The sequence below is a fragment of the Anolis carolinensis genome, chromosome 1 (assembly GCF_035594765.1).
Source record: "Anolis carolinensis isolate JA03-04 chromosome 1, rAnoCar3.1.pri, whole genome shotgun sequence".
NCBI lineage: Eukaryota > Metazoa > Chordata > Lepidosauria > Squamata > Dactyloidae > Anolis > Anolis carolinensis.
Window position 1 is genome coordinate 303,798,545 of NC_085841.1, and position 19,200 is coordinate 303,817,744.

The 19,200-nt window shown below is 38.3% G+C and overlaps 1 protein-coding gene across 36 annotated transcripts in view; it reads left to right on the top strand.

The window, feature by feature from the left end:
- The window catches only part of madd (MAP kinase activating death domain), a 90,819-nt gene that overhangs the window by 5,684 nt on the left and 65,935 nt on the right, over positions 1 to 19,200 (top strand). For all 36 annotated transcript variants that reach the window (XM_062967961.1, XM_008105059.3, XM_008105116.3 and 33 more), the window contains exon 2: positions 18,765 to 18,937. In XM_062967961.1, the coding sequence (XP_062824031.1) occupies positions 18,876 to 18,937 (62 nt within the window). In that variant the 5' untranslated portion in view covers positions 18,765 to 18,875. The remainder of the gene's footprint in view (positions 1 to 18,764; positions 18,938 to 19,200) is intronic.

The window sequence follows — 19,200 nt, forward strand, 5'->3', positions numbered from 1 at the left end:
AACTTTGTTAAGTGAGGTTCATGTTTTTTTGGTTAGATATTATTTTACTGTATCTATATAAAGTATATGAGAGGATGCTATTAAATCGATTAGGACCTGTTATCGAACAAAGGTTATTGCACAACAAACAGGTTTCAGACCAGGGAAAAACTGTACAGGTCAAATTCTTCATCTGACTGAGCATATTGAGGAAGGCTATGAGAAAAGCTGCATTACGGGAACAATTTTTGTGGACCTTATGGCAGCCTATGACACGGTCCAACATAGAAAAATGCTTCGTAAAGCCTACCATATTACCCAGGACTTTGACTTTACAAAAACTGTCCAGACCCTCCTGGAAACTGCAACTTCTATGTGGAATTTCAGGGTAGGAAAAATAGATGGAGGAGGCAAAGTAATGGTTTACCCCAAAGCAGTGTTCTTGCACCGACCTTGTTTAACATCTTCACAACATTTTCACAAATGATCAGCCACAACCATCACTCACAAAGAACTTTATATATGCTGATGAGCTTGGCCTAACAACATAAGCAAAATATATTGAAACTGTTGAAAACCAACTCACTAATGCCTTGAAAGATCTCTCCAGATACAGTAGAGTCTCACTTATCCAAGCCTCGCTTATCCCAGCTTCTGGATTATCCAAGCCATTTTTGTAGTCAATGTTTTCAATATATCATGATATTTTGGTGCTAAATTCGTAAATACAGTAATTACAACATAACATTACTGCGTATTGAACTACTTTTTTGTCAAATTTGTTGTATAACATGATGTTTTGGTGCTTAATTTGTAAAATCATAACCTAATTTGATGTTTAATAGGCTTTTCCTTAATCCCTCCTTATTATCCAAGATATTCGCTTATCCAAGGTTCTGCCGGCCCTTTTAGCTTGGATTAGTGAGACTCTACTGTACTACAAAGATTACCACCTGAAACCTAACCCTGCCAAAACACAAGTGTGTGCTTTCCACCTATGTAACCGTGAAGCCAACAGGAAACTGAAAGTTACTTGGGAAGGCCAAGAGCTCGAACACGGTTTCCATCTTAAATATCTTGGTGTCACCTTAGATCAAACATTAACATATAGGAAACACTGCATGAACACCAAGCACAAAGTAGCTGCACTCAACAACATCCTGCAGAAACTTACCGGCAGTGCATGGGGTGCTGACCCACAATTAATAAGAACATCAGCCCTGGCCTTGTCTTACTCAACTGCTGAGTACGACTGTCCTGTCTGGCACAAGTGTGCCCATGCGAAGCAGGTGGACTTAGCACTGAATGAAACATTCAGAATAATCACAGGATGCCTTAAACCTACACCTGTTGATAAACTCTATAGAGGGAACTGGCTCTTCTGAGAGTCACCCTTTTGAGGTACTTGGAGGACCTGAAAATGGTGGTTCCTGAGGAACTAAGCTCTGTATTTCCCCCTGTTTGCTTGAAATTCAGCTCCTTGAAATGCAATTTGTGAAGGCCCCATGTGTCTCTTGTTTCCTTGGAGATTGCTTCATTGCTCTATACTCTGGCTGCTGCACATGCCCCTCAAATGAAAAGCAAGGAGAGCAGGAAGATGCCAACAGAGCCACCTCCTGAATGAATACTCCTAGAGGTGATGAGTCATTTGGCTTTGCATGACACCCATATTTTGGTTTGTGGAGCTGCCAGGAAATACTGCTTAATTTTGGCTTCAAAGCAGTAGGAAATTTTCAGGAACCAATGGGAAAAGCAAGGGGTAAGAAAAGATGATTTATTAAAAAGCTACCATCAAGGCTCTCTTGACACTTTGAAAAGCGTCAAGGGAGGTTCCCCCTTTCCAAAGGGTAAGCGATGGAATGAATGGAAAAGGTTTAGTATATGTGGGGATGAAGTATGAATAGTGTTTGGATATATGCGTGTGTGAGAGAGAAAGCATGGATTATATAAATATGGACAAACTATGGTACACTGCTGTCATACTACCCTTCTCCCTGACTAGGCCAAAAATGATCCCTGTTGGTTAATGGAAAATATCACAGGTAGAATTTTTTTACATTCTCTATCTCTAATACAAAACATAACATTGCCTAGAATATATGGTACTGTATTATAATTAGCCATCCATATTCATGGATCCTGCACTCATGGATTTAATTAACCACAGCTCAAAAATATTCAGGAAAAAAATCCAAAAAGCAAACCTTGATTTTGCTGCATGCTGGGCACTATGCTGATGTCTAGGCATACACTGCTGTAGCCTCCCACTATTTGACAGATCACAAACAAATGCTCTCTCCACCATTTGTTTGAATCGTTTGCTGTTTTATATAAGGGATGCTATATTACTAGCTCATTATATATATCATGGGACTTGAGCATCCATGAATTTTGGTATCCAAGGGGGTGCTGGAACCAAACCTCAGCAAATACCAAGAGTTCACTGTACTGTCTTTCTGTTAAGTATTTACATATGTGTGTAGAGTGGTGCACAGAAAGTTCCCATCCTGTGTAAAACATTTTCATTGACAAAGTGATGGCATACACTATACAAAATGTGTCATTAATGGGCTGTTTATTTTTCCCCCTAGTTAAGAAAAAGATGATTAAATCCATATCACATCTTGTATGGGGAAGTCAGAGGAAGGTTTTAAGTAGCTTAGGAATGGCTTTTCATAGCTTGTCTGCATCATCTGTACTAGTGCAAATACACATTGTACTGCTAGTTCACAGGACTTGGCCTACATTCACATCTGACTGACTACACATTTACTTGAAGTCAACTAAGAAATTCACTCTTCATTTGTTCAGCAGTGGCCCATTCTGTTATCATGACCTTCAACTTGGCCTTAGCTACATCTGATATCTCCAGATGGTTTTGTGTTTGGCTGAGACTTTGAGACATTTGCATTGTAGTTCAACCTATATAAGCAGCTTCAGATTGTACTACTCATCCTAATCTTTGTCTGTTACCATAGCAGTTACTACATTTGCTGCTAGTTAAAAAGTGGGGGAAATTACTTCCATATACTGTATTCACCTTCTTGATAAAGATTTGATGAGAAACACAGGTATAATTCACTGTGCATAGGATTTTGCTCTTCTGTTTCTATTACTTGAATCTGTTGATTCTAAATACTTTGAGGAGAAAGGCTGTCTTTTTTATTTGAATACTAGCTTGGGGACCCAGCGATGCCCGGGTTATTTGAAAAAGGCATGATTTGTCTTTGAATGTTATGTATTCTCTTTGGAGTGGGTGAACTACAATTCCCAGAATCGTGGGTCAATCCTCCCCAAACCCTGCCAGTATTCAAAGTTGACCATTTTGAGTCTGTGTACCAAGTGTGGTGCAGATCCGTCGTTGGCTGGGTTTAGTGCTCTTTGGATGCGGGTGAGCTACAACTCCCAGAATCAAGGCCCATTCCCACAAACCCCTGCAGTATGTTCAGTTGGTCATGCGGCTTCTCTGTGCAAAGTTTGGTCCTGGTCCATTGTCGGTGGGGATCACTGTTTCTCTGGATGCAGGTGAACTATAACTCCCTTTCCCCTAAACTTGTCCAATATGTTCTATTGGTTATGGGGGCTCTGTGTGCCGAGTTTGGTACTGTTTCATCATAAGTGGGGTTCAAAGTGCTCATTCATTGCAGGTAAACTATAAATCCCAGTATCTACTACTCCCAAATGTCCAGGCCAGTTCCCCTCAAAACCCACCAGTATTCAAATCTGGGCATATCAGGTATGCATGGCAAGTTTGGTCCATAGCCATCATTGTTTGGGTTCATAGTGTTCTGGGTGTAGATGAACTACAACTCCTCTATATTCCCCAGTAGGAGTCACAGTGCTCTGACTTAATGCAGGGTGAACTACAACTTCCACCATGTGGAGTCAATCCTCCAAACTCCTGCTCTGCTGTGTTTGTTCTGCAGAGAGATTTGAAAGGGAAGGGCAGTAGGTGGGGTCATGCAAATTTCACAGAATGGAGAAACCTGGGATGCCTGCCTGTGGTGGAGGAAAATGCAAAATTTAGGATGAAATGGTCCCCAAATGAAAGCATGCTTTGGGTGGTGGGCCATAGTGTTTGGAAAGGACATTGGCAGGGGTTGGGATACATCTTATAGGGTGAAATCTAAAGATCTGGCAGCAGAACCAGGTGCTGCAGCTTTTGTTCGATGGAAGGAACGGGCAAAACCACCTAATTGCCTGAAAAAATGATGAAATTCATGAGGTCACCACAAGTCACAAGCAACTTGAAGGCACATGAACACATATAAGAACTGTGGACAGAAGAATGCAACATAATTTAGAGAAGGTAATTCCACCTTTTCTTTATGTAGCCCCTAATAGTCTCTGGAAAGTTGAGAAATCCTCATGGGTCAGATTTGAAAGGCTGTATTAGAGAGGGGGAAATGTTCTGCTGCCAGATCTTTAGATTTCACCCTATAAGATTATAGAATTTCATCAGAGAACTTAATATGAAATGTTCACACAATATTTGCATATTTGATTATAGAATGCTTTTTCTGTTCAAGCTGGTACCAATTTTTATTATTTTTGATGTGTCCAGATGTTTCTCTTATTTTTGTATTTAATGACCTGACCTTAGTAGCATTTTTGAAGATCATTTCTATATTGGATGATGTGATCTTTTCATAGAATCATAGAGTTGAAAGAGACCACATGGGTCATCTAGTCCAACTCCTTGCAATGAGGATTGGACACATTTAAATTGATAGTGTTTAAATTTGAAACCATTTGAACTTGAAATAAATATGTGATCGTATACATATTGTATTTTGTTGTACATTGCTTTAAGACTTGATATTCAAGAACTACATACATGATTATATAAACAAATTTTATAGCACCAAATAGATGAATCATTACAGTTCTGTTACATAAAATTCCATGCTATGATAGCTACTTCGTGAGAAAAATAGTGACACTGTTATAACAACTTGACCTTGACTTTGTCTTCTAAAAATTTTCTTTGTTTATTTGTCATAGTTTGTGGGAACAAAATAACTGATAACAAGGAAACCAGAGGAAAATAAATTGCATTCAGTCTCTTTAACATCGTTAATCATTCTTTAAAGCTAGCAAAAAATTCATACTCATGAAATATTCAGATGATCTAAATGGGGAAAACAGGGAGAAGCTGAATGTCCTGGAAATGTAAGGAGTTTTAATTTGGACAATGAAACTAATGCCTCAGATGTACCATGTGAGTATTTAGAGACAAAATAAAGGTTCAATGGGTAGATAGCAAATTAAAATTGGATTTGTTATATTTATTATGCTATCACATTGCATTAAAATTCTATATACAGTACCCCCACGTATTATGGAAGCAATCTATTCAAGGACCTATAGTGTAATACAATTTTTGCATATAATCTGGAACCCTAGTTTTAAAAAATCTGAAATAAATAATGTTTTGGAATTCTGACTGAAGCCTACCATAGAATTATGCTGGAGAGCAAGTGATACCTGGAGAAGTTTTCTCTAGTCCTCCAGCTTGTGGTGCAACTTATTCTACCACATTAGTGAGCTATGCCTATAGGTGCAGTTGCTGGATGCATTTGTGATTGTCACATAGGTAAAGGTAAAGGTTTCCCCCTGACATTAAGTCTAGTCATGTACGACTATGGGGGTTGGTGTTCATCTCCATTTCTAAGCTGTAGAGCCAGCATTGTCCGTAGACACCTCTATGTGGCTGGCATGACTGCATGGGGCACTGTAACCTTCCCACCGGAGTGGTACCTTTTGATCTACTCACACTTGCATGTTTTCGAACTGCTAGGTTGGCAGAAACTGGGACTAACAGTGAGAACTCACTCCGCTCCCTGGATTCGAACCGCCGACCTTTCAGTCAACAAGTTCAGCAGCTCAGCAGTTTAACTTGCTGCACCATTAGGGGCATACCACTGTTTAAAAAGAAAGTGTTTCTCATGAAGGAAAATAGGTACTGTTTAACTGACCCTCACTACAATATCACAAGATGAGACTTGACTATACAAAAATATTTCTATCTGGCTGCGTAGGGATGGTAAATTCCTAACTAAACAGGTAACACTTATGTTACACCAATCGGTCACTTCCAGTTATAGTAATCATTTCTCACAGTCATTTTTCTTTTCCATTAAGGAGTATAGTATTTCTTATTGTTGGAAAGAAAGTGTTTGTGGAATATTCTTTCTTCTTGCATAATATTTGCTGCAAAACAAGGAAATGTTAGGAGGAGGATGGATAGTAAAGGGAATAATTGAAAATAACATTTTATATTATTGTGTATAGTTAGGCCTAAATCCAGTTTTTAGTTCCAATTAGAACAGACCCTTTGAATCAATTGAATGAATGAAAAGAGTAACTCAACACTTTTGTAATGTTCATTGATTAAATAGATCTACTTACTGTAATTGGAACTAGCAATTGGATTTAGGCCTTGATTTATTATTAGAAATTCATATTCATCCTAGTTTTTATGAGTATGGACAGATTGGGTCTGCCAGGACTGCCCAAAATACTGGGTGGGGGAGCCAGAATTCCCTTTTTTTGTTTTGAGAAACATATTTTTTAATATTGAAAGTACAGAGAAGCACAACAGTCTTTTAAAGAAGTGTATCACAGCTCTGCAGGGCAAAGGTTCATCTTTTTTGCCCTCAAACAACCTTGGGAGTCCATTTGCTGCTCCAGGACTGAACTTTCCCAAACCATCTCCTAAAGTTATATGTGAAATTAATTTAGAAAAATTAATTTAGAATGAAATAATAAATTATGCTTTCACAGGAAGGAGGAACTCTTTTCTTGTCAGCATCCCTTTTGGCCTTCGTTAAAACTTCGCAAGGTCCACAGTTCAGCAGTTCAAAAGCCCAGATACAAAAATAGGTAGAGTTACACCTGTAACTCTTAATGTTTGTTCAGTGTGCAATGTGAAAAAATGCATCCAGATATTTTATTTTCCCAACTTGCAGAAGGTTCTCTCCATCATCTGGGAAGGAAGTAGCAAATAATATCAGTAAGGCAGAGTGGGGCTGATATGAGTTTGCGGTCTAGGAAGATATCTGGATTAAGAAGCCTTGAATCCACATTTGGCCTATTAGCTTGGTGCCCTCATCTTTGTACTAGAGTAAAATAGTCTTGAAGCGGTAATCTTCCTCTCCTGTGCTATTAGTTATTTCTTAATTTATTGGCTAGGTGGCAAAATAGCACTGCTTTGGCAGTGAATAGTTCTTCTGGCAGGTGCTTTACGCCATTGATTCTAGGTCAGCTCTAATCCTCCTGCATTATCAGGAGCTTTTGCCAGATAAGTCTCTGATCTCAGCTCCCGGCTTTACTGTCTGCTACTGTTTATGTGTGCAAGTTTACATGGTTGCACAGGAGAGTTTGTTCAATTACAGAATGATCATTCTGTAGTTGAACAAACTCTCTGTGCAACCATGTAAACAGAGAAGTTGATGCCATTATAGTAGAGTCTCACTTATCCAAGCTCCGCTTATCCAAGGTTCGGTATTATCCAACACAGTTTGCCTTTTAGTAGTCAATGTTTTTGTAGTCAATTTTTCAATAAATTGCGAAATGTTGGTGCTAAATTCATAAACGCAGTAATTATTACATAATGTTATCATGTACTGAACTACTTTTTCTATCCATTTGTTGTAAAGCATGATGTTTTGGTGCTTAATTTGTAAAATCATAACATTATTTGATGTTTAATAGGCTTTTCTTTCAAAGACATTTAAGGAACTTATCAATATGTGTTAAAGAAAATTATTATAAATTGGTTTGGAAATGGTATTTAACACCAGTAAAGATAGCAAACATCAATAAAAATGCCACAAAAAATTATTGGAGAGGTTGCCAGGAGGTGGGTACATATATACATATGTGGTGGCAATGTAAACATGTAAATGAATTTTGGGGAAAGGTATTTAGTGAAATAGAAGCCATAATGGATATGAAGATGGGAAAAAGTGCAAGTATTGCATTGTTGTCATTATTTAATGTCAAGAAATAAAAAAAATCAGAGAAGGATGCCATAAACAACATGTTAACGGTAGCAAGGTTGTTGATAGCAAAAAACTGGAAAGGTAAAATAAACATGCAAATTGAAGAATGGTATAAAGAACTATGGAAATTAGCAATAAATGATAAGTTGACATGTAGGTTAAGAGGAAAGGGGTATGGAAGGAAAATGACTTTGATGAAGTTTGGGGAAAATTTATTGAGTAGGGTTTAAAAGAAGTAGAAGGGAAATTACCTCCACAAGAAGAAATGGTATTTTGGAAAGAGAATGTAAATTGAAGTGGCTCAGGGGTGGGGGGTGGGGGGGGCACAGAGGTGAATAAAACAACATACAAGATATATATACATACACAGTTGATGCAATGAAATAAGTGTGAAATATAAGAGTGTTGATGGTACTGATGTATTGATGTATCTTAAGAAAACCAATAAAAAATAAAAAAAGCTTTTCCTTAATCCTTCCTTATTATCCAACATTTTCGCTTATCCAATGTTCTGCCGGCCCGTTTGTGTTGGATAAGTGAGACTCTGCTGTACTTATAGCATGTCCTCTAAACATATTCTTGGATTTTTGTGTATTTATTAGACATGAATAATTTAAACTGTCACTATCAGTTTGGGAAACAAAATTTAGATTAGCAGTAATCCTTCCGTGCTGGTAAAGCAGGGTTAGGCATGCATTATACACTTTTTCTGGAATCTCGAAAACCATAACTCAAAACCATCAAAATGCATGGGGCAACACACACACAGAATTTGCAGAAAGAGTTTACCCTAATGTCTTGAGGTTCTTTTTTTTAAATTAGGCATTTCATTTCCTTTTCACTTACATTGTTTTTCACAGCAGGACATTATAGATGATGGAATTAGTAATTTGGCACCTATAATTTCTCATCCTATCCATAAACGTACTCAGCTTTTCTGCAAATACATGTTCTTGTTATATGCAAGGATGTGTGCTAGTATTGTATGTGGTAGAATGTAACAGTATAGGAACATATTGTACTTGAATGTGTGCTGGCACTTAAACTACATGTTTAACAGTGTCACTGAGCACTAATACGTAAAAAACAGCTGTTTTAGTGACTGGTTATTTCAGGTGTTCTCTTTATCTTTTTTTTTCTTTTGAAAGACTAAATCCTTCTGAAGTTAAGATACATTGCTGTCTGTCTTTGCCTGTTAGACACTGTTTGTTCTACTTAGTACATTCTTACAGTAGAGAAGAATTGGCTTGTTAATATATTCCATTATATACAACCTTTTATCCTTTCTGCTTCTTCAGTATAATCATGTTACAGTGCATCGTGGCAGCTGGTGTCTAGTGGACTGGTGGTACCAATGAGTTACTTTGCCTTTAACTGACCTCCAATTCTAAGGACAGTTAAGAAATGTGTTACATTTGTTTGAAAAGTATATATAGCATGGGTGGGAAATGCTGTTCTTTTAGGTGTTCTTTGCCTACATCTGCCATGAGCTGGTATGGTATAATGCACACAGGATGCCACAAAGAGCTCCTTTAAAGTTCAGATTAAAACACAAAATAGATTTGTTGCCCAGTTGACATGGAAGCCACCAGCCACCACTCTTGTTTCTCACCACTTTTTCTGTCTATTTTTCTTTAGCCAACCCTATTGTGATCGGCTCCCACAATGTGAACCTGAACACATATTTGTCTCTGATTTTACAAGCTAAGCAGATTTAACATTGTTTATTACTTGAACAGGATACCTCTGGAGCTGCCACTGTTGGCTCATATTCAACTTGTAGTCCACTAAGACTCCAATATGTCTTTCACTGTTGTTGAGCCAAGTGTCACTCATCCTGTGTTTGTGAATTTCATTTTTTCTGCCTAAGTGTAGTATCTTATATTTCTTTTTGTTTAAATACATTTTGTTAATTTTAACCCAGCTTTCTAATCTGTTAAGGTTGTTTTGAATTCTGTTCCTGTTTTCTAGCTGTCCCTCCCAATCTGTTGTCATCAGCAAACTTGATAAGCATGCTCTCTGAACTTTTATCCAAGTGTTGAACAGCACTTGGCCTAGGACAGAACCCTGTGGCACTCCACTAGCCACTTCTTTCCAGGATGAAGAGGAACCATTGGTGAGCACTCTTTGGGTTCAGTTGCTCATCTAATTAGAAATCAATCTAACAGTAGGTTTGTCTAGCCCACATTTTATTAGTTTGTTTGCAAGAAGATCATGAGGGACCTTGTTAAAGGCCTTACTGAAATCAAGATATCCACAGAGTTCCCTGCATCTACCAAGCTTGTAACTCTATTGAAAAAAGATATTAGTTTGGCATGACTTGTTTTTGAGAAATCTGTGTTGACTTTTAGTGATCACAGCATTTTTTTCTAAGAGATTACAGACTGCCTCCTTAATTATCAGCTCCAGAATCTTTTCTGGTATTGATGTCAGGCTGACTGGAAGGTAATTGTTAGGTTCTCTTTTCCTGCCTTCTTGAAGATAGGGACAACATTCGCTCTCCTCCAGTCTGCTGGAACATCTCCTGTTCTCCAAGAATTCTCAAAGATTATTGCCAGTGGTTCTGAAATGACTTCTGTTAGCTTCTTTAGTACTCTTGGATGTAGTTCATCTGGCCCTGGAAGCTTCAATTCATTTAGAGCAGCCAAGTATTCCTTGACTACTTCTTTGCCCTTTTTTTGGTTGTATTTCCCCTATTGCCCTGTCATCCCCGTTGAATTTCGTTTGTGGCTAGTATAGAAACCACGTTGGTACAAAATGGAATGATACCATTATGATATTATCTGATTAGTGAAATAAGATTTTTTTTAAAAGAAAGTGTGCATGCTTTTATCCTCCTAGGAGGTTTATAAATTTTATGAAGCTATTTACAAGATAAGTAAAATACTAATTTTAGCATGCGTAAAGACTGAAATTATATTATATCATATATATCTGTATCCTTCCTAGTATCCCTTGGAATGGGCCTCTACTCAGGGGTCATCTCTGGTGTTAAAAGCCTAGATGCCAAGCCCTGTGAGAAGCAGCTTAGAGAACTGGTTATGTTTAGCTTGGAGACAAGAAGGTAAAGAGAGGACATGACGGCCATGCTTAAATATTTCAAAAGATATTGTGGAGGGGGGAAAGCTTGTTTTCTGCTTCTTTAGACTAGGACACAAAGTAATGGAATGAAACTGTAGGAAAAGAGATTCCACCTAAACATTAAGAAGAATTTCCTGATAGTAAGCTGTTCTGCAGTGGAATATGCTGCTGCCTGGGAGTCCAGTGGAATCTCCTTCTCTGGAGGTTTTTAAGGAGAGGCTGGATAGCCGTCTGTCTGGAGTGCTTTGATTGTGTATTCCTGCAAGACAGGGGATTGGACTGGAGGGCCCTTCTGGTCTCTTCCAACTCTATGATTCTGTGAAGTACTTTAAAGTAAAAAGTGGGCACACAAACACATACACACTGACTCCCTCGTGTATGCTATACTGGAAACTTGTTAGTGTAACTCCACCTTTATTTATTTACTTACCTATCTGTCTTTTCAATTATATTCCACCTTTCTCCATGCAAAAGCAAAAGCAAAAGTAAGTTGCCAAAAGCCTGTCTTCAGAAGGTCTTTGCCTCCTGGGAGTAGGAGAACAGGGAAGGACACAGCTTTTTAAAGCAGAGAGTTCAGAGGCTCTGTAACTGATGTCTCTTGGGCAAGTGGGGAGGAGGGGAGGGACTGATGTATTGTGTAAGAGCTGTGTTAGTCATGTGGAGCTTTCCAACTGCATCAAGACCCTTTCAACCAGCTCCTGTTTATGTCCTTTGGACATGTCATCTTGGTCTTTGTAAAAAAAACCCCAGTGGAAACAATAAAGGTTTATTTCTCTTCTGTTGAGTATTTGCATGTACACATATTAAGAATGCATATGCTCAGACTTGTAAATTAATTTGCTGTGTCTTTGCATATTCCCTTCTATGCTTTGGAGGATAGAAAGCAATTTTGCTGGGAGTTGAGGAATAACCCTGTGTGTGACAAGAAAGCAATAGATTGTTCAGTAGCCTCTGTGTTTGATGGTATAGCTCAAAGTCGGAGTGAAATCTGTGTCATTTTCACTACATGGGCAGGAAAAAAGCCCTTATGACCAAAGTTGTAATACGTGGTGCAAATGTCATGCTGCCACAGAGGTTTCTGGGCATTATGAAAGTGGTGTTTCATTGTTGGTTCAGGGCAGCCATTGAGCCCAGGTGAATCTTGTTTGTAGTGTGGGTGGTGCTGAAAGATTTGTGTGTGTATCGTGGAGGAGGAGACTGCAGTTGTTCTATAAATAGTTCTGTTGGGCTCTGATCCAGGGACAAGAGACTGAGTTGCTATGGAGACTGATCTGAATCAGATTACCTGTGGCTCCTGTTATCCAGCCTCTATGCATGGAGGCTGTATGGTCAGGACAGATTGATGACAAAAGTCCTATTATCATATGTTCTTCTGTAAGATTAAACTATATGAAAGCAGATACCATACTGCTAGTATAGGCTGGCAGTATAAACTAAATTAATAATGAAAAGAATGGTCTGCTTCTGCATATGACACAAATAGTTTATATGTGTTAAATTGTTTATAGGTTATCTGTATATATGTGGACACTCGTGCTGAGGAGCAACACAAGAATGGAATATCTCCTGTAGAAAAGGCAGTGGTTTGGATTAGAGCAGGGATCTCTAAACTAAGGCCCGTGGGCTGGATGCGGCCCTCCAAGATAATTTAACTGGTCCCTGCCTAAATCTGATTTTGGGTCGCCCTAAATCTGAATCAGCTTGAAGACAAACAACAGCAACAATCCTAGTTAACTTGATTATCTCATTTGCCAAAAAGCAGGTTCACACTACCCATTGAAATACTGGTATGTTTATGTTGTTAAAATTGTTCTTAATTTTAAATACTGCTTTGTTCTTTCATTTTTTTTGCACTTCAAATAAGATATGTGCAGTGTGCATAGGAATTTTTTTTTCAAACTATAGTCTGCACCCCCCCCCCCCCCCCAGGACCATGAACTAGCCTAAAAAGGGTATTGGATACAGTCCTACAGCCCTTTCATGGCTTGGATTACTGTATTAGATTTAGTACTATTCATGCAATTTTCAAGGAAGTGTTGAATTGAAAAATGTTTGTGTTCTAAATAAGCTGACATCTATTTTGTATGTTTATTTGACTTGTATTCACTAAATAAACCTTTCAAATATCACAATGATAGTGGTGGGAAGCATAGTGTCTCTTTCTACTCTATTCCTGATGATTAGGCATAACTATCATTACTTTAAAAATAACTCAAATACTGAAAAGATCACATGCAAACACACTTCCAGCTTCCCAGACTCAAGGGAAGAAATGAGACACTGCTCCATGTGTTTGGTGAAAAAATAAGCACTGAATAAGTGCTCTGATGATAACTCTTGTACATGGGTGGTGTATAAACATGAGCCAAGAGGAGGTGTAGATTGTTATTGATATATATGATGAAGATTTTGATGCTTTTGTTATGTGTCTTCAAGTTTGTTTGGATTTAAGGTAATCTAAGGCACACCTATCATTAGATTTTCATTGTGAGATTTGTCATGGGGTGTGTTCCATTGCCTTCCTCTGAAACTGAGGCCCCTTCTACACTGCCATATAATCGAGATCATCAAATCAGATAATCCACGTTATCATCTTTGAACTGGATTATATGACTCTACACTGCCATAAAATCCAGTTCAAAGCAGATAATCTGGATGTTATAATAAGTGAAGAAGTAGTCGGAGACTCATCTAAAGCTGCACAAGGGTTTTCATGACTGAGCAGGGATTTAAGCTCTGGTCCACCAGAATCCTAATTTAAACTACAATACCACAGCTGATTAAGCATTTGTAAAAGATAAGGTAATTTCCTATACTTTGGTCTTGCTAGTTAAATTTTAATGCTTCATCTCTTAGATCTCTTAATGCATTCACTCAATGGATATAATAAGTCACTGTTAGCATTAACCATGGTTTGTTACCAAAACTTAAGTAGTAGTTGATCATTTGATGCATGGTTTGTCTAGCACATTTGTAGATAGTTTCCAGTTGCTTTCTTTCCAGTTGTTTCAACTCTGCTGATATTTTCGAGGCCCTTGCTCCACTTTACTGCTTCACTATATCAGGAACTAGTCACCCAGTGCATCTCATTGTAGGTGGGATGTGGAAAATGCCTTCCCTGTCTTAACCAGTATCTGTGGTGGCAGGAAAGAAAGCTTAACATAGATTTCCTCTTTCCTGGGTGCTGTGAAAGCAGCTGTTCCTTTTATAGAACATAAGACCTTGTCATGTAGCCTTACTCAAAGAGGTTTTGCAGTACTACAGTATGTTTATAGAGTCCATCAGTCCATTATGTGGAGTCCTCTCCAATTTAATTTATTACATGATAACCTGAAAAGGAGAGCTACAGTTGCCAGAAGTACTTTGCCAGAACCATCCCCTTCATTCTAGGTTTCTGAGTAAGGAACCTATTATTTTGTGATTTTTTTCAAGCTAAAATATAAATGTCGCACCAGCTCTTCTTTTCATCAGTTCTTGCATTCCTTGTGACTTCATTGATCCTACGTTATCATCTTCCAAGCAAGATTAGTGCCAATTTTCTTACAATTTCTACATCACAATATGCATCTTCTTGCCCTACTCATTATCCTTTTTTCCAGCATCAGTTCATCATCTCCACTACACATAATGAAAGTAACATATCAGGTACTAATTAAAGCAACAAACTTTATTGATAATGAAACAGAGCACTGCAGTGGGGTATGAAAGGAAACATAGACATGACAGAAGAATATGAAAAAGCATGCTGTTAAGATGTAGGATTCAGTAGTCATAATTGGGATGCAACAATGTTACAGCGGTTTTTTAAATGTTCTGCCACTGGAAAATTTCAAGAACCTCTCTTTTCATTCAACACTGCCTGGAGTATCTGTAGAAGTATTTAAGTACTTGTGATTTTGAAACTGGCATTCAGAAGAGAAGATCTGGATCTAGCATGAATTCGGTGCTCCCATGGCTTTTCAGAATCCTGACTCTTAAGAAATTATTGTGAACTCTGCATCTTTATCATGTCAGCTTGTTCAGGATTTGACCTTTGGAAAATTATGCATGCTGCGTTTTCAGAGTTCTGATGTGATATTGAAAAGAGGTAATTTAGGCCAAAGTTACATATGATGAACTGTCACTGCTAATCTTTTCTTCACTGTCGCATCATGTCATATCAAAGTGACATGTATTCCCTTTCCTACTCCAAAGTTAAACATGATCCTAGTGCATGAAGCCTTGGCAACAGATAGCCACGATCTTGAATTATTTTTTCTTAGGTGCCTCATTAATGACATTTACTTATGTAACATGGAAGGGGAGGAATGTGAACATTGTGTGGTTTTAAATTGGTAGTATACTTTTTGGCCTATATTTTTAGTGAGTGATATAGTCAGTTCACTATATGTTAGTGAATTGACTTTAAAGGTATGCTTATTGTGTCCAGATTGGCAGCTTCTTTTCATAATAATCACAGCCAGTGTCCCATGTCTGCACCTTTTTTTCAAAAGGAAGGCCATCCAGTGAACTGGCAAGACACTCCAATAATTTATTATGCTACATCCCTCCCACATAGAAAAGTCTTTGCTGCTGAATTTTGAAGATTTATTGTGAGTTAATTTAGTGTCTCTATGGACCCTTCTACACTGCCTTATAATCCAGATTATTAAATCAGATAATCGACATTATCTGCTTTGAACTACACTGCCATATAATCCAGTTGCTCTACTTCTGATAATCTGGCTTTTATCTGGCAGTGTAGAAGGGGGCCTCTGTCTCCCAAAGGGCTTCAGTCCCTGCTTCATTCATTGGTTCAAGTCAGCTGCAGTTTACCTCAAGAACCATCAACAGTGAAGGCAAGGGGGAAGAGAATAGTTCTTATCAGGCAGAGTTCAGCAGTAGAGTAACTGCCAACAAGCACACATAAGAAGAAAGTATCAAGCTGTTTAATTTTATGACTCCTTTTTCCTGGAAGGTCTTTCCCCTGGAGTCGGGCTAGACAAAACAAATGGAAGAAAAACCTATGGACAAGTTACAGCCATATGTTTGCATGATACGACTAGTCATGAATTAAACAAGCTACCATGATAAACCAGAGACAAATCATGAATTCCAAACTTGGTTTAAGACTGATTTATAAATCATGATTTGCTTTACTAGTGGCATTCACACTGCAAGACCATTTTCAACAAACCACACTATGGCTTACTGTGTTGTGCCAATGCCTAGTCTAACCTATAGTGATTGTTGTGTATTTTTGATGAGTCTCAATATTTTTTCTAAAGTGAATGCATGTGTTGTTGAAATGTTTTCCATGCAAATGAACAAAAATATTTATGGCCTGTTTATGGCCTAGTTCATCCCCCATGGCCTTTTTCCCAGAGTGGTATCACAGCAGACTTCATGGAATTTTGCTTACCTCAAAGCCCTGAGTAGATGACTCTACGTGCCATTCAGCCTGGCAGTAGGAGAAGATCTGTCTGTTCCTCATATGCTTCAAATCACACATTTCCCACACACTTTGTTGGAATTGGCAAATGCTGTTACCAGTTAAATCAGCTGGGCAGAGGAAGTGGAGTGAGGAATTAAAGTATGATCTCAATACACAGAAGAGGGAGATTTAAACTTTCGGATTCTATGTACTGAGATGGGATATTGTGTGCCTGTTGTGGAGGGGCAGAAATTAGTGTGAAATAAAGAGGAGAAAGAGGAATGCATCCCTGGGCCAAACTACAGCAGTCAGGATAATATTGTTACTGTCAGTTATACAGATCATCAGCAAAAAGACTACTCAGTGCTCATGTATACAATGCTAATGTGACTGTACTGTTGCACACATTCCTCTTTTAGGCTGTGGAATCTTAGTTGCTCTATATTATTGTATTTTTTTGAATCTGAGATGCACCCCTCCTCTCCATATAAACTCTAAAAACGGGGTCTTTCTCTAGCTTTTTTCTGTTGGTGGTACTGAAATCAGTGTGCTTCTTACAATCAATGGCATTTTAGAATCTAAGAAATATGGAATTTTCTTTTATTTCTTCACTCAGAAAATTCAAGGAAATGAGTTTTGAGAGGCACATGTTCTTGACAATTATGTGTTAAGCTTTATTCCTTCACAAAATAAGTTTTAATATCCACTGATTCCGGGATTAGTGCCATTATTTGCAGAAGAAGCCCAATGGATTATGAGACCAATGATAATCTTGTTTGTTGTTTCAGCCTCCCACTGTATGCACTGCATATTTGAATGAAGCAAAGCTGTGCTCGGCTTATCATTCAGCAACTAGTGAGCATATAAGATAGTTGTTAAAATAGCACCACTGTTTTATACTAGAATATGTGTTGTCCAAATCTGCTGGATCATGCAAAGCTCCATCTAATCCAGCATTCTGTTTCCAACAGAGGTTTCACATATATAGTTCAAAAAACTTACAAGCAGAACAAGGCATGGATGACTACAGTGTTTTATTTCCAGTATCCAGTTCTGAACACGGAGTTTTCATCCAGCTATCTTTGCTACTAACAAAGGATATTCTTATTGCCAGTTTGTTTAAGCCTCTTTCTAGAGCAATCTGAATTAACAACCATAGCCCCATCTAGAGTAAGAGACTATTTGTTGTTGTTATTTGTCATTGGATTGACTTAGGGTGATCCTATACATAAGAGACCTCCCAAAGCCCCCGGTTATCAACTGCCCTGCTCAGGTCTTGCAAACTCAAGATTGAGATCTAATTAATCTATCTGTACTGCAACCTTCCTCTTCTCTGAAAAATCACATATCAGCTAACTACTGTGTGATGGCTATTGTCTGGTCCAGATTTGTTTTGAAGTGTCATTTGTATAATCCAGGACATATAATGTATGTGCAGTTGATGTAACTGCTCTGATTTTTGGCAGTCACTAAATATTAATGTGGGGCTACGGTGGCGCAGCAGGTTAAACCTCTAAGCTGCAGAACTAACTGGAAAGTTGGTGGTTTGAATCTGCAGGGCGGGGTGAGCTCCCATTGTTAGCCACAGCTTTTGCCAACCTAGCAGTTTGAAAACATGCAAATGTGAATAGATCAATAGGTACTGCTTTGGCGGGAAGGTAACAGTGCTCCATGCAGTTATACCGGCCACATGACCTAGGAGGTATCTATGGACAATGCCAGCTCTTTGGCTTAGAAATGGAGATGAGCACACACCCCTCCCCCAGAGCTGGACTTGACTAGACTTAATGTCAAGGGGAAACCTTTACCTAGTAATAAATGGGGCATCTGTGTGTGCACCATTCACATGTTGCTTCCACAATGCACACAACTCTCTTTTCCTTCTCTCACACTTTTTCTCGCATGATCTTGCACCCATCCCCACCTCCATGCATGCACACATGGTCCAGCTGTGAATAATAATAATAATAATAATAATAATTTTATTTGTAACCCACACTATTTCAGTAACACCATAGTCATCAATTATAATTTCACAATGGCTGACTTGTGTGAATCATGTCACTCTTTGATTCATTTTCTCTGTTGTGTCTTTCCTTTGCCCATTAAATCTAGATAGTGAAAGTGTGATGGATTTTACTTGTAACAGGCTATTTTGTGACAAAACTGAAGCTTATACTCAGAGTGCTAACGCTAAAATTGCTTATGATTAAAACACTACTATTAGTCATTGCTATTGCAGTGAATATGAATATGACCTTGAATTTAATTTTTCTAAACTGTAGATTGATGACACAATTTCCACGAGCTTTCTCTTCACCAATGGCATTATCAGAAGTTTGCTGGACTAATGAATGAAAAGTTCACTGAGATGACATAGTGAAGGAAGCAAGACCATGGTGCAGCGGAAGAGGAGCTGCCCTCGCCTACTTGATTACCTTGTGATTATTGGAGCCAGGTATAATAGCAACATTACAGATGTGAATTGTATATGAACATATACGGGATTAGGATGGAATGAAAAGCAGTACATCTCTGTTGCTACTGTTCAGCAGCTGAGAAGGAGGAAAGCCTATTACTGTATATACTCGAGTATAAGCCTAGTTTTTCAGCCCTTTTTTAAAGACTGAAAAAGCCCCCCTTGGCTTATACTTGGGTGAGGGTCCTGGTTGGCTTATATTTGGGTCAGCTTATACTCAAGAATATATGGTGCATTTATTA